At 37.7% G+C, this 13,025-nt stretch overlaps 1 protein-coding gene across 1 annotated transcript in view; it reads left to right on the top strand.

Moving 5' to 3' along the window:
• The first annotated feature begins 250 nt into the window (after window positions 1-250).
• The window catches only part of KCNH5 (potassium voltage-gated channel subfamily H member 5), a 320,302-nt gene continuing 307,527 nt past the window's right edge, over window positions 251-13,025 (top strand). Inside the window, exon 1 of the mRNA XM_019924286.3 lies at window positions 251-323. Within this exon, the coding sequence (XP_019779845.1) occupies window positions 251-323 (73 nt within the window). The remainder of the gene's footprint in view (window positions 324-13,025) is intronic.

Raw genomic sequence — 13,025 nt, forward strand, 5'->3', positions numbered from 1 at the left:
GGCACCGCCACAGTCTGGGCAGCGGCGGCCGGGGGAGCGCTACTACCATGAACTGCCTGGTCCTCCTCCCCAGAGCTGCTCATCCGGGTCGGGCTGGAGACTCAGTCAGGGGACCCCGTCGCCGCCGCCGCGCCCCCTCTTCTTTGGGCTCGATCTTCTCTTCCACCTTTTCCTCTTCTTTCTCCACCTTCTCTTCCTGCATTCCCCCCTCCCCCGCCGCGGATCCTGGCCGCTGCTCTCCAGACCCAGGATGCCGGGGGGCAAGAGAGGGCTGGTGGCACCGCAGAACACATTTTTGGAGAACATCGTCAGGCGCTCCAGCGGTAAGAAGAGTTGCAGTCAGAACACCCCTCCACCTCCATCCTGCCCACCCACGCCCCCCATCCTCCCCGTCCCATCCCTCTCCCAGGGCGGGAGGGGGACGCAGACCGCCCTACCTGGCGGCTGCAGTTACAAGATGGACCTGATTTTAGGTGGGAGTGGGAATGAGGTGGCAGAGGAAAGTTAGCTGCATCCCCTCCCCAAGACGTACTCTCCCCCCTCCCACCTGTCCAGAGCCCAGAACCGCAGGAAGCCAAGGGGGAGCAGCGGCTAGGGTGTAGGTACATCTGGAGAACAGAGTTGAGTTTCGCTTTGTTGAGGGATATCTTTTTTGTTCATCGTTTCCCCACATTTTTAAACAAGTAGGCTGAAGAGACTGATCAAATTCTTAGAGTTAATCTCAGTGGAAGGATTCCCTCAAGTTGGGAATGGCTGTGAAAGTGGCTACTTAAGATTTAGTCTCTGGAATGGCTTTCAGGCCCAATGGGCACCGTTGAAAGGAGCCTTGTGTATGAGAGGGTAGCTGGAGTTGAACCTAAGAAAGAGAGTCAGTTCTGGAAAAATGGGAAGGCAATCATTATGGTCAAATTTGTGTTTAAAGTTTTTTTTTGTTTTTCTGTTTTGCATTGGTCTGTATTGATCTATATGATATATTTGATTTGACTTAAACAGGAGAAATGTAGAAGGGAAGCAATAGCTACTGTGCTTTTAAAGTAACTGGAGAAAGAATTTTAAAAATGCCATTCTACCTTGCTACTGATGTTAGGGTTTTCTTGCCTTAAAGTGTCTTTGAATTGCCATCCATTTATGCATTCATTTCCTCTAAGATATCGGAATGGGGATGGTTATATATTTCACATTTTAGGACCTTATAAACTTTGCGTTTTACTGAAATATACATTTTCTACTTGCTTTCAAATCTTTTATATAATTTTCAATTTTGTAAGATATGTAAAGATATCCTTTAAAGATATGTAAAATATCCTTTAAAGTTTTTTGTTTTTTTTCCTTCAGAGACCTGTTATTATATTTTGAGATCCTTTGCTTGGAGAATTATGAGAAAGACATTTCTGCATGTTGATTACAGTAGATTTTGGACCAAAGCAATGGAAATACTCTATGCAATTCTATAATCATTGTTCATTCATTCATTCATTCATTCAGTGAAACAATATTTATTTGGGTGCCTTATACAAGAGACACTCTGTGGGGTCCTTCGGATAAAAAAATGATTAAGACACTTCTGCTCTCAAAAAGCTCCCTCCTTAGTGGCAAGACAGAGGCACACTCAAATGATAATAAATAATTAAATACAATTATGCTCTTCCTGAATTGGTAGATTAGGTTATATTAATTCCTAGGATATGAGCTCTTCTAAAACTAGGCTTGCAAATATTTCCCCTGATTTGGGGACTATATGTAAGTGTCCCAAGGTATTTCTCATCAAGCTCTGACATGGTATTTGGTTTTCATTTGAGGCTTTTGACTTTATTTCTTCTCATTTGGTCAATGCCTGATACTATACAAGTCTTGAACAGACATTTTTGGGTTCAAAAAAAAGTAGCTAATAGGCCTGATTTAGTGTAAAAAAAAACTATAATACTTTTAGCCATTCCAGTGTGATTTCAAATGTGTTTGATTTTTTCTGATAATATAAAATATTAAAAAATATATACTATAAATATAAATAAATGGTAGCCAATTTCTATGTTTATACATTACTTTCTTATATTAATATTGTACAGAAACCTAGAGTACAAGGAGATATTACTGTTAAAACAACCAGGTTGGGAAATTTAAAGATTATTGGAATTAGCTATTTAAGGTATATCAGTCTGTTTTTCAGCTCTCTCATCCTCTTGGGTTATTTCAACTCCATGCAATTTGGTCTGTGAGAGGACTTCTCAGAGAAGGCCTTAAAGAATAAAATCTGGAGGCTGTCTATTGCTCTGCGTGGTAACCAGAAAGGAGATGAGAATTCCTTGGCTGAAGTTCACTCATATAGCATCTTTGGTTGAAACTTCTCATACAGACTGGAAGTATGAGCCAGTTTGTAGAATATCTTTTATTTCTGATACACCATGAAATTAAGACTTACCTTACGTGGCTTAGAAAGAGCTGCTTCCGTTGCCTCCATTTTAAATCTACCATCCAAGTCAATGAAGGTTTTATCTGTTTTACACTTCATGTTATCATTGCTTCACTGGTTTAATGTTTCTTTCCATGGATAGCACCAAGTACAAATGAAAATTTATCTGTTTTTGCATTTTAAGTACCACCTCTAATTGCTTATGGCTAACTTTTTTTTTTTTTTTTTTTTGCGGTACGTGGGCCTCTCACTGTTGTGCCTCTCCCATTGCGGAGCAACAGGCTCCGGACGCGCAGGCCCAGCGGCCATGGCTCACGGACCCAGCCGCTCCGCGGCATGTGGGATCTTCCTGGACCGGGGCACGAACCCGCGTCCCCTGCATCGGCAGGTGGACTCTCAAGCACTGTGCCACCAGGGAAGCCCTGCCTAACTTTTAATACCACTACTCAAAACCTCTGAGCTTTGTTTGAAATGTGTTAGATATTTGAGGAAAGTGTACGAGCATGTGTATGTAATCAATAACGGAAAGTCTCAGTGCCACTTGTACAGGAAGAACCTCAGAAATTGAGAATTACGGTACTAAATTTCTCTACACATTTATGTGCGAGTATCCCACACTTGTTGCCATTTCTATATGATTTGGCAGAGAAATAGAAAAATTCATTCTGAGAAATTGAGATTAACAGAAAATTCCCTTCAGGGTTCTCACAGATGGATTGAGTTTGTCACCGTGAAGATTTCATTATTCACTAACTTAACAACATTGAAAGTGAAGTATTGGCAGAGCTTTAGTGGAAAAGAAGAGGCAGCACTCCTAATACAGCTAAGACTTGAAGAAAGATGGGTTACTTTTACCCCATGAAGTGCTTCTCCTTCTGATACAACATCATTTTCTTCTTATGAAAATATCAGATCTTTTAGTGAGAGTCAGAGTAGAAGCATATCTAGAGATACACACAGATAAACATACAGACAGGTATCTACCCAGACACAAAGGTAGCTGCAGAGGAAGTAAACTCTCTCTGTCTCACACATAGAGCAAAAGAGAGATGTAAAAAGTAGCAGAAATACAAGGAGAGAGGGAAGGAGAGAGAGGGAGGGAAGGAGTGTGGGAGGGAGAGGGAGGGGGAGAGATAGAGAGAAAGAGAGAGAGAGAGGGAGGAAAGGAGGGATACTAGATATGAAAGGGCAATGGACACCAAGAGAAAACGTCAAGCTTTTATTTGTCCACGGTGATCACTAATGAGCTGGAATCTCAGCAAATTAGAAATCTGTCAGAAAACTTATTGATGCAGAAGAAAAGAGCAAGAAGTGTGGTATATTTGGGTATAGCTTTTAAACATGAGGATATCCTAATAAAGTTCAAAACTCGTCAGTTGCAATTTCCCAGAATAACAGTGCTGTATTCTTTGCCTTAGAGTAGCACTGTAGCCTATTTGCTGTTATTTTACACCTCTTGAGATTGGCTTTTTATTTTCCTTGTTTAGTTGACACAGTCTGTTATGGGAAAACATTTCAAATTGTCACTGGTGATTCAAAGTCTATAAAATAAAATAATGAGGGCCATTGAGTAGGATGGATACAAACATACTTTATAGCCAAATCCCAAAATAGTAGAAGTAGGGAATTCCTCTCTCTAGTTTTAAGATAAAAGATAAGATCATTTTTAGACAAATAAAAGTAATTACAATCATTTTTAACATGTGATTCTAGTAGGTATAGAGTACACATTATTACTCCAAGAAATTGCAAAGGTCAAAAGCAAAAATGCAATAGCAAGGTTTAGATAACGTTTTTGGCTAGTAGAATCAAAATATGTTGGTAGGAAGGGAAAGTTTGGGAACCATGTGGTGGGTTCATTAACTGCGTGCAGTGTCTCATAGGAGGCCCCCGTCCAAAATGCCTACTGACCGAATCTGTGTCTGGAACATTATCAGGCCATCTTCCCTTATTTAAACCTTGCATAGTATTTATGCAAGCTATTCACCAATATATTTTGGGCCATAGGGAGCAGTACACTTATGGGTAGAGGGTAGGTACCTGAAAGAAAGCAACAGTTTTTTAAGACTTTTAGGTAGAATTTTAGATTAAAACAAAACAAAACAAAACATTTCCAAGGCCTTCAATCTGATTATTGCTTTGGGCAGTACATTTTATATATATGTTGTCTTTGATTCCTTAACAAATAGGCAGAAATGATTAGTTTGGGTGACAGTAAACCTGGTTGCCATCTCGAAAATTTTTAACTATAAAAATAATGTCTTTTAAATTAGAATTAACTGTTCTTTAATATTTTAAACATTATGAAAAACTAGAAATGTTTTTCTCTTTAGAGAAAAAAGGGGCCCAGGAAAGAAGAAAACAGAAAAGGCAGTATTTTATGAACCACTTAACCTTCAAGAGAAGAAGTTGAGTATACTCAGTTATCCATTTTGCCTGAAATACCTGCTTGCACAAGCACTTTCTTTACTCAGTGCTCTTACTTATAGGAAAATCCAAAATCATTTTTATGCTATAATTAATATTTGTAAAAACTAAGATCTTAAATGAGAACCTATAGGAGGGGCGGTAAGGGAACTAGTGATTTAAAAACAAAACAAAAAAGAAATATTAACTCATAATTCTCATCCAATTAAAAAAATTGTGGAAAACAAATGGATTATTTTGGGGTTTTTTTGGTATCGAGTACTTGATATTTTTTCTTGAAAGATCTAAAATACTATTCAGGAAATGTTGATAAAACCACTTCGAGTTTTTGAAGCTTTGGTTTACCCAGGTCTTATAATGTATCACTTTTACCTTTAAAATACCGTAGAGATTGAAATTATACTGACCACCTCCTAAATTATATTTATAAGTAAGCCAGAGGATTGTCCCTTGCTTTAGAGTCCACACTGCCTTGTACAACAAATGCAGTACTTTGTGGACTAGAGAGTTGCTTGTCCCAGGACATTCTTGTGTCCACTAGAAATTGCTCTGTTTATCTTTTGCTTGATTCCAGAAGCAGAGTATATAAGAAATCCACGTGCCTAGCCATCTGTCAACTGCCCTACTAAAAGAAACATAAAACAGTATTTTTGTTAATAGAAGGGAGTGGCTATGATTGTTCTAACTGATGGTGACTGAGTACATTTCTATAAAGGAGTCTTTTATTTTAGTCAATATTTATCTTTTACTTTCATTGTTAATAACAGCTGCTTGGTAGCATAGAGGAACAATGCTTCCCACCTTCTGTCCAGTGTCTGGTCTAGGAAAAGTTGTACCGTTCTCCAGAGTGCTGTAGTTACCATTCACCACAAGAGGGCACTATAGGTTCTGCCACAGGTGAACTAAGTAGTTAATATCTTTCTGTTTCTCTTTTCTGTCCTTTTCCTCAAGTTTGGGGGTTAAAATCAACGCAGTTAGTTCTTACTCTTGGCAGAAAATATCTAAAACACAAGACATATAGGAAAGTGAAACGAAGAAAGGAATTGACCTACGTTTTGTGACTGAATGTGATATTAGTAAAAACAGTTTATGGAAACAAATTCAAATAAATTTTAGACTAGTAGAGTATTTACTTTGGCAGATGAACAAAATTTTATTGTAATAAATCTTCTCAGTGTGGTGACAATATGTATGAAATATAAAGTTTTGCAGAATAATAATGTATAAATAATGTTCATACCAGAAGGATGAATATATATTTTCTATTTCAACAAAAATTTTCCTCATCAGATGTCTTGATATAATTTTGATTAAGTTGGTGAAGCAGAATCAGTTCGTGACAGTGCTTTGATCTTATTAAAAGATAGTTTACAGATTTACAGTTACTTACCTAGGGTATTATATGATTCTAGTATTTTGATGCTATCCAAACTTTAAAAATAAAATACAGAGCTAAAGTAAATATTTCTCAAAGTTCTTCAAATTTATTAAACTCTCAAAAAAATATGATTGGAGACATATTACTTTAAGAGGTTCTATTTCCTGTCAGTCATCAAGTCTGAATCTTGGTTTTAGGGATTTTTTTCTTTTTGGTAGGGTTAGAAACCATATTTTGAGAGATGCTCTGAAATGTCCCAAACAAAATCATTTTTAATGGGAAAAATTAAAGTATGCCATACAGCACTTTTATGAAGAACAGAGGTACACAGTGAAATCAAATGAACGTAAATAACAAGTCACAAAACCAGTGGTAATTATTGTTGCGGAAATTGAGGTCAAAGAAAGTAGTCTTGATGTGCTGTAAGAAATGGACATTTGTAAAACATCTTTCTTTACTCATAGAATTTTAAAAATTCCAGTCATATGTTCTCACCACACACACAATAAAAGAAAACACTAGCTATGTGAGATGATGGACATGTTAATTAGCTTGATTGTATATGTATATCAAACCATCAAGTTGTACACTTTAAATATATACAATTTTTTTTTTTTTTTTTTTTTTTTTTGCTGTATGTGGGCCTCTCACTGCTGTGGCCTCTCCCGTTGCGGAGCACAGGCTCCGGACGCGCAGGCTCAGCGGCCATGGCTCACGGGCCCAGCCGCTCCGCGGCATGTGGGATCTTCCCGGACTGGGGCACGAACCCGTGTCCCCTGCATCGGCAGGCGGACTCCCAACCACTGCGCCACCAGGGAAGCCCTAAATATATACAATTTTTATTTGTCAGTTATACCTCAACAAGGCTGAAAAAAAAAATCCTTAGTGTGTTCCACTAAATACTCTAGCTTAATAATGTATGATATAACTCCTTTTCATTATTGAAGAATGACTAAAAAGAGTAATTTAAATAGTCTCATTTTATATAATGTAGAAGTTTTAGTATTGGAAAGGCTTGGTCTTGAAAGATACTTGATCAAATGAAGGCTGTGACAATATTGTCACATATATCAGTGTGTTAGACATTATTTTAGTATTTGGTTGTTTATGGATACTGTTACTAATACAGAGAAATATTTCTGTACATTCTAGATAGTAGTTTTGTGATATGTTAAGTTTTCACATGGGAAAAGATAGGAAAAGTAAATAAAAAGTGAAATAGTTTATAAAGGAAGAGTGGTTGAAAAGCTGCTTGAAATTTTATTGAAATGGATTTCTTTCTTTCTTGGGTATGGTCCCATCAGAGAAACGTAAGTACAAAATCCTATTGATTTCACAAGTTATATGATTTGAGATCTGAGCTTAGGTGCACAATCAGCAGTTTCTAGAGGTAATGACATGTAACTGGGAAGTTGTGGAAGTGTTGGTATATGGACTAAGCTTCTTGAGGATATGGGTTATACCTTACACATGCACATAGCACTAAGTACTAGTTGAATAAACGGTTTTTTTGCTATTGCCTCCTAAACTAACCAAGTCTAGAATTGATTTTTTTCTAAAACACTGCTGATTAAATCTATTAAGTAAGCTTGTGTCAGTAACTGTATAGTTTAAAATAGTTAGGTAACTAATGTGTATATCTGAAAATGGACACCACATTGTACAGGGAATATCAGATGGGACTCATGAGAGCATGAGAGGTGAATGTGTATGTGATCTCACACTCATCTCTTATTCCAACTTGATGTACAGCTGAAATATTTCCTATCATTTTTGTTCTAATCTCCAAGGGCTTAGAAGATAGATTTTTATACAGGAAATAACTGTTTAGAAATTTGTTGATCCTAACTATTGTTTCAAAAACGATTTTGCAGTTAGGAGTTATGGATGGTAAGTTTTATCCTTGGGAATTGATCCGTACCAGTTGATGTATCTTCTGAGTGAGTTCTGCCTTGAGAAGCAGCTTGCAGTCCTGTGCACTATCCAGAGGAAGAGGCAGAATAGATTTTGGCTTTTTAGAGGCTGCATGGCCAGCCTCAGGTCACCAAGTTTAACTGAAAATCAAGCAACTCACTTAGATTGAGGGCAAATTTCATCTTTATCCTGATCTTTTCTGTAAGCCTTGTCTGTCTGCTGGCATATTTTTGATTGGGGACAAATTATAGCACAATGAGTTTGTTTTCATATATTTATGGCATTGAGAGAATAGAGGAATTTTTCAATGAGGGCTAAATAATCCCAGAATAAACTCCCCTAAAAATAACTCCCATCCTTTTGCTTGGTGTTCATACTCTTTCTAGTTAATCATTCACTAATTCAACATATATTGTTGAGTGCCCACTATGTGCTAGGCTCTGATCTAAGCACTGGGGATGCACATTGAACACAATGATAAAAATAACATTTCTCCTTTTTTTTTTTTCTTTCTGTGAGGGGCAGTGTGCACACTGGTTAGGCACCATAGGTTCTGGAGGCTTGCATTAAAGTCCTGGCTCTGATGCTTACTAGCTCTGTGACTTACTTATCTATACCTAGTTTTCTCCTTTGCAAAATGCAAGTAATAAAAGTGCCTTAGCTTACGGTGTTGGAGTGAGGATTAAATGAGGAAATACATGCAAAGTACTGAGAACAGTGTTTGGCACATAACAAGCACCATATCAGTATCAGTGTGGTTAGTTATTGTTATTAGTTAGATGTTTAAAACTTTGAATGCACCATCTGTAGCTGATGCCTTTAATTCTTGGTTACCATTTCCTTTTGCACCTCTTTTCAATAGATTGCTGTCTAAACCTTAATGTTGAAACTTCTAGAAGTTTACAGGTGAGCATTCTTCTTGTGAATCCAAAAACCTTTTGTTTGTCCATATTTTTCTGGCTCTGTAGGATTTAAGACTCTGCTCCCCTACCCTCTCCACACAAGTTCATCTTTTGGCTTTCATGACTTTTCACTTTCTCTTGCCCTTTTCCCTTCCTTTTTCTATACGCTTTCTATTCCTTTTCTATCCCCCTTTCCCCTCCCCTCTCCTCCTCTTTCCTCTCCTGAAGGATGGTTGTCATTCAGGTTTAACCTTCAGCTGTCTTTCTTACATCTTTACCCTCCTTTTCAGAGCAAGTTTGTCCTCGGTCATAATTTAAATGTATCCTTTCTGTTCTCCAGTCCTGTATTTCCAGTGGCCTGTAGAATTTCTCTTGTACACCTCACAAGTTATCTAAAACTCAGTGTGGCTAGAGAATTGAATTTATCATTGGTTTTGGCTTCAAATAGACTTACTTTTTTGGTATTTCCCCATTTCTGTCAGAGGTGTCTTTAATATTTTACTCTTTTAGTCTCGAAATCTTAGGGTCATTTTTGGCTTCCCACTCAGTGTAATATTAGTCTTACTTGCTAACCAGATTACTGATCCCTAGGGGTAAGAATTTTGCCCAATAGTTTTTTCTTACCCTTTATAAGCGCTGTGTGCCGAGTGAGTGAATTCCTGCCCGTTCACTCTACTGACTCAGGGCATGAAACATGTCCATTACCGATATCATATACAGCCAGCGTGTATAGGTATGATAGACCAAAGGAGGAGTAACAGGTTGAAAGAAGAGTTGCCTCACTACTGGGCCCAGAAACAAAAGATCTCCTCTGAGAGTGAGGAATGTAAGGTGTGATACATTCTCCTTGTTCATTCCCAAGCAGCTTCTTTTTCTACTAGAGCAACCATCGTCAAGGTAAGTGGTCATCTTTCTGGAACTCTGTGGGGCAGAGAACAGTGCTCGCAACAGAGCAAAGGCATTTCCATCTTGTCTTGACACAGACTTCCGTCCTGACTCTAGCCATTACTCTTGGTGACATCCTAGGGCTCTACAGAATTATAGTAACTACCTTGTGGGTTTGCTGGGAAGATTCAGCAAAACCACAAATGTAGCGGATCTTGCACTGTGCTTCGTCATAGCAAGGGCTTAATAAATATTCACCTGTTCCTATTTTCTCTGAGGTAGGGGAGATATACTTTTCTTTTTTTTAACCTGAAGAAAGCAAAGTATTAGATAGTTAAGGCTTTCCTGAGTCTTAAACTGGTGGATCTGAGATTAAAGGCATTTGGATTCACTTTCCCAAGGGCTTACTTATTTGGAGAAAAAACCCAAAACAAAAACAAACAAATAAACGCCACTCTTTCCCCCAACAAAAAAAGCTACTACTTACAGTCAAAGAAACATCAGTTCTTTTTACCTCAGTAATTGGCAGTGCTTGGAGAAGCTGAAGAAGGCAGAAATTCAGCCTCTTTTTGTAACTGGCTCAGTGAAATGGCCAAAGGAGAGAAATGAATTGAATTTGTGCTCTGTGTCTTTCCCTTGAACAATTAGCTCCTAATGCATAGATAGTAGAAATTTAAAAAAAAATAGGACAAAGCTTTAGAAAATTAATCGGATTGTAAATGCATTCAGAAAAGCCTCACGTCTATTTTTTCTACCAGGTGTGGAGCTTAGACTAGTCTTTTAATTGAAATTCTCCATTAGTTATCTTGCTATTAGTGTTTGATTGCCTTAAAAGGTTAACTTCAAAGAAAATAGAATCCCTTTAGAACAGCTGCAGTTCATTTGCAAAAACAGGGTTTGCTTATTTGCAAGATTGAAAAATGATGCTTAAACATTAAAAATGTAATACTTTATTCCCCCTGACAAACATATCTTGACTGATTTAGCTTTTATCCAAGATTATATAACTAGTGAATGTTTTAAGTCCTTAGGTATTTTAAGAAATATCATTGTAATGAAATTCAGTAAAAACTTGTTCTTATCTACAGCAGGGTGAAGGTTTTCTGTTGTACTATGAGACTGTGAATCTCATAGGCCATTATTGCAGTTATCTTTTACTTTTAATGATTCTGACAAGTATACTTTTTAGAAACACATCTTTCATGAACAAAACACCAGTGATTAAAAGTAGAACCTTTGAATTGTTGAACATTTGTGTGTGTGTGTAGAAATATTTTCTATAACAAAATTGCTATTATTCCTACCATTAGAATTTCAGGAATATAAGTTAAAGTATCTCATGAATTCTGAACCACTTTGGCTAGATGGAAAAATGATGAATTTAATGCCATCAAAGAAACACAGAAACTTAAAAATGTACCTTTGATCTTGAGGGAGATGAAAAGTGAAGGCATATTTTTATCTTTGATGACAGCTGAACAAGTTTGAATAAATTAACAGATATTTTTTGCATATTTCCAACTTCCACAGTGATGGTCTTCTTAATGTCGACAATTATTATTATATAACAATTAGTCTCATTGTGGAATGAGACAGGTACAAAGTGTATGTGTCTACACACACACGCACACACAGGCACACACACACACACACATTTCCTTGATATAGAGCTGTAGGATAAAGGTGTATTTGTAAGGACATGAAACATACCAGTTTTATATTCTGTTATTGACATAGTAGAAGTGAGTAATGAACCTACCAGAAATCAACATTGTGGATGTGGGCATGATATATAAATTATTTATGCTTTTGTTTAGCTGTGTGTGCCAGGATTTTATTTAACCCAAATAAAAATGTGCTATATGTGCTCAGGGATGGTTCTGCTGTTACTGTTCTCTGAAACTTAAATATATCTATAGATATCACTCACCCACTTAAGACAAGTTTGAAAAGTAATATATGCTCCATGAGTTAAACTCACAAGTTTCCAGAGTTCAGGGAAATCTGTGTCGGAACACCTAATTTTAATTTTTTTTACAGAATTGTCAGTTCTTTGAAGAAAAATACCTAGCATAATTCTTATCTATATTCTTGACAGTGTCTAGCATTGCTGTAGTAATTATTTATTGGCCATATGACTTTAAATAGGAATAAGAATTTTTATATTTGATCATTCAACAAACTTTTGTGGGTATACAGTGATGAACCAACAGACATCATCCCTGCCCTCATGGAACTTGGAGTCTGGTGGGGAGATAGAGGTTCAACAAACCCAGACAAAATATAAATTACAGACTGTGGCAAGCACTTCGAAGGAAAAAGGGAGGGTGCTGTGATCGAGTGTAACAGAAACTAATTTTGATTGGGAGATGGTGTCAAGGAAGACATTTCTAAGGAAGTAGTGTTGAATTGAGGCCTAAAGTAAGAGGTAACTAGATGATGAGTGGGCAGAAGAATATTTCAGGCAGAGAGAAAACATGTGAACCATGTGAAGCTTAAAAGCCAGTGTAGTTGGATTGCAGTGGGCAAAAAAAGAGGAAGGCGGGAAACAAGGGTGGAGAGACAGAGGCTTGACTGTTCTGGGTGAGGCTTTTGCATTGTATTCCAAGTGCAGGGGACAGTTCTCCTGGCCACAGGAGACACTTGCTGTATAACAGCAAGTTGGGTTGGAGGGAGGAACAGTGACAGTAGGGGACAAGCCAGGAGACTGTTGCAATTGTCCACGCAAGAGATGATGGTGGGTTGGCCTGGGAAGTAGCAGTAGAGAAGGAAAGAAGTGGATGCCTCTGCTGGTAGAATTATTAGGGTTTAGTGTTGAATTGGATGGCATGAATGAAGAGGTGTGAAGGATGACTTACAGGGTTTTGGCTCAAGCATCGGGCATAGAGAGAGGTAAGGATGGAGACGAAGAAAACTGAGATGGAGAAAACTGGGAGATTGCCAGGTTTGTAGTGAAGGTCTAGAGATCACCTGCATTATCACTTTGTTATCTAGCTCCCTTTTCATTCCCTTGAAGTAAGTAAGAATGCAGCCAAAGAGAGCTTAGTTCAGTGAGACTGTGTACAGAGGTGATTTCTGTATTCTCCTTACAGAGGTTCAGAAGAGTATC

This window comes from Tursiops truncatus, chromosome 2 (assembly GCF_011762595.2).
Source record: "Tursiops truncatus isolate mTurTru1 chromosome 2, mTurTru1.mat.Y, whole genome shotgun sequence".
Lineage (NCBI taxonomy): Eukaryota > Metazoa > Chordata > Mammalia > Artiodactyla > Delphinidae > Tursiops > Tursiops truncatus.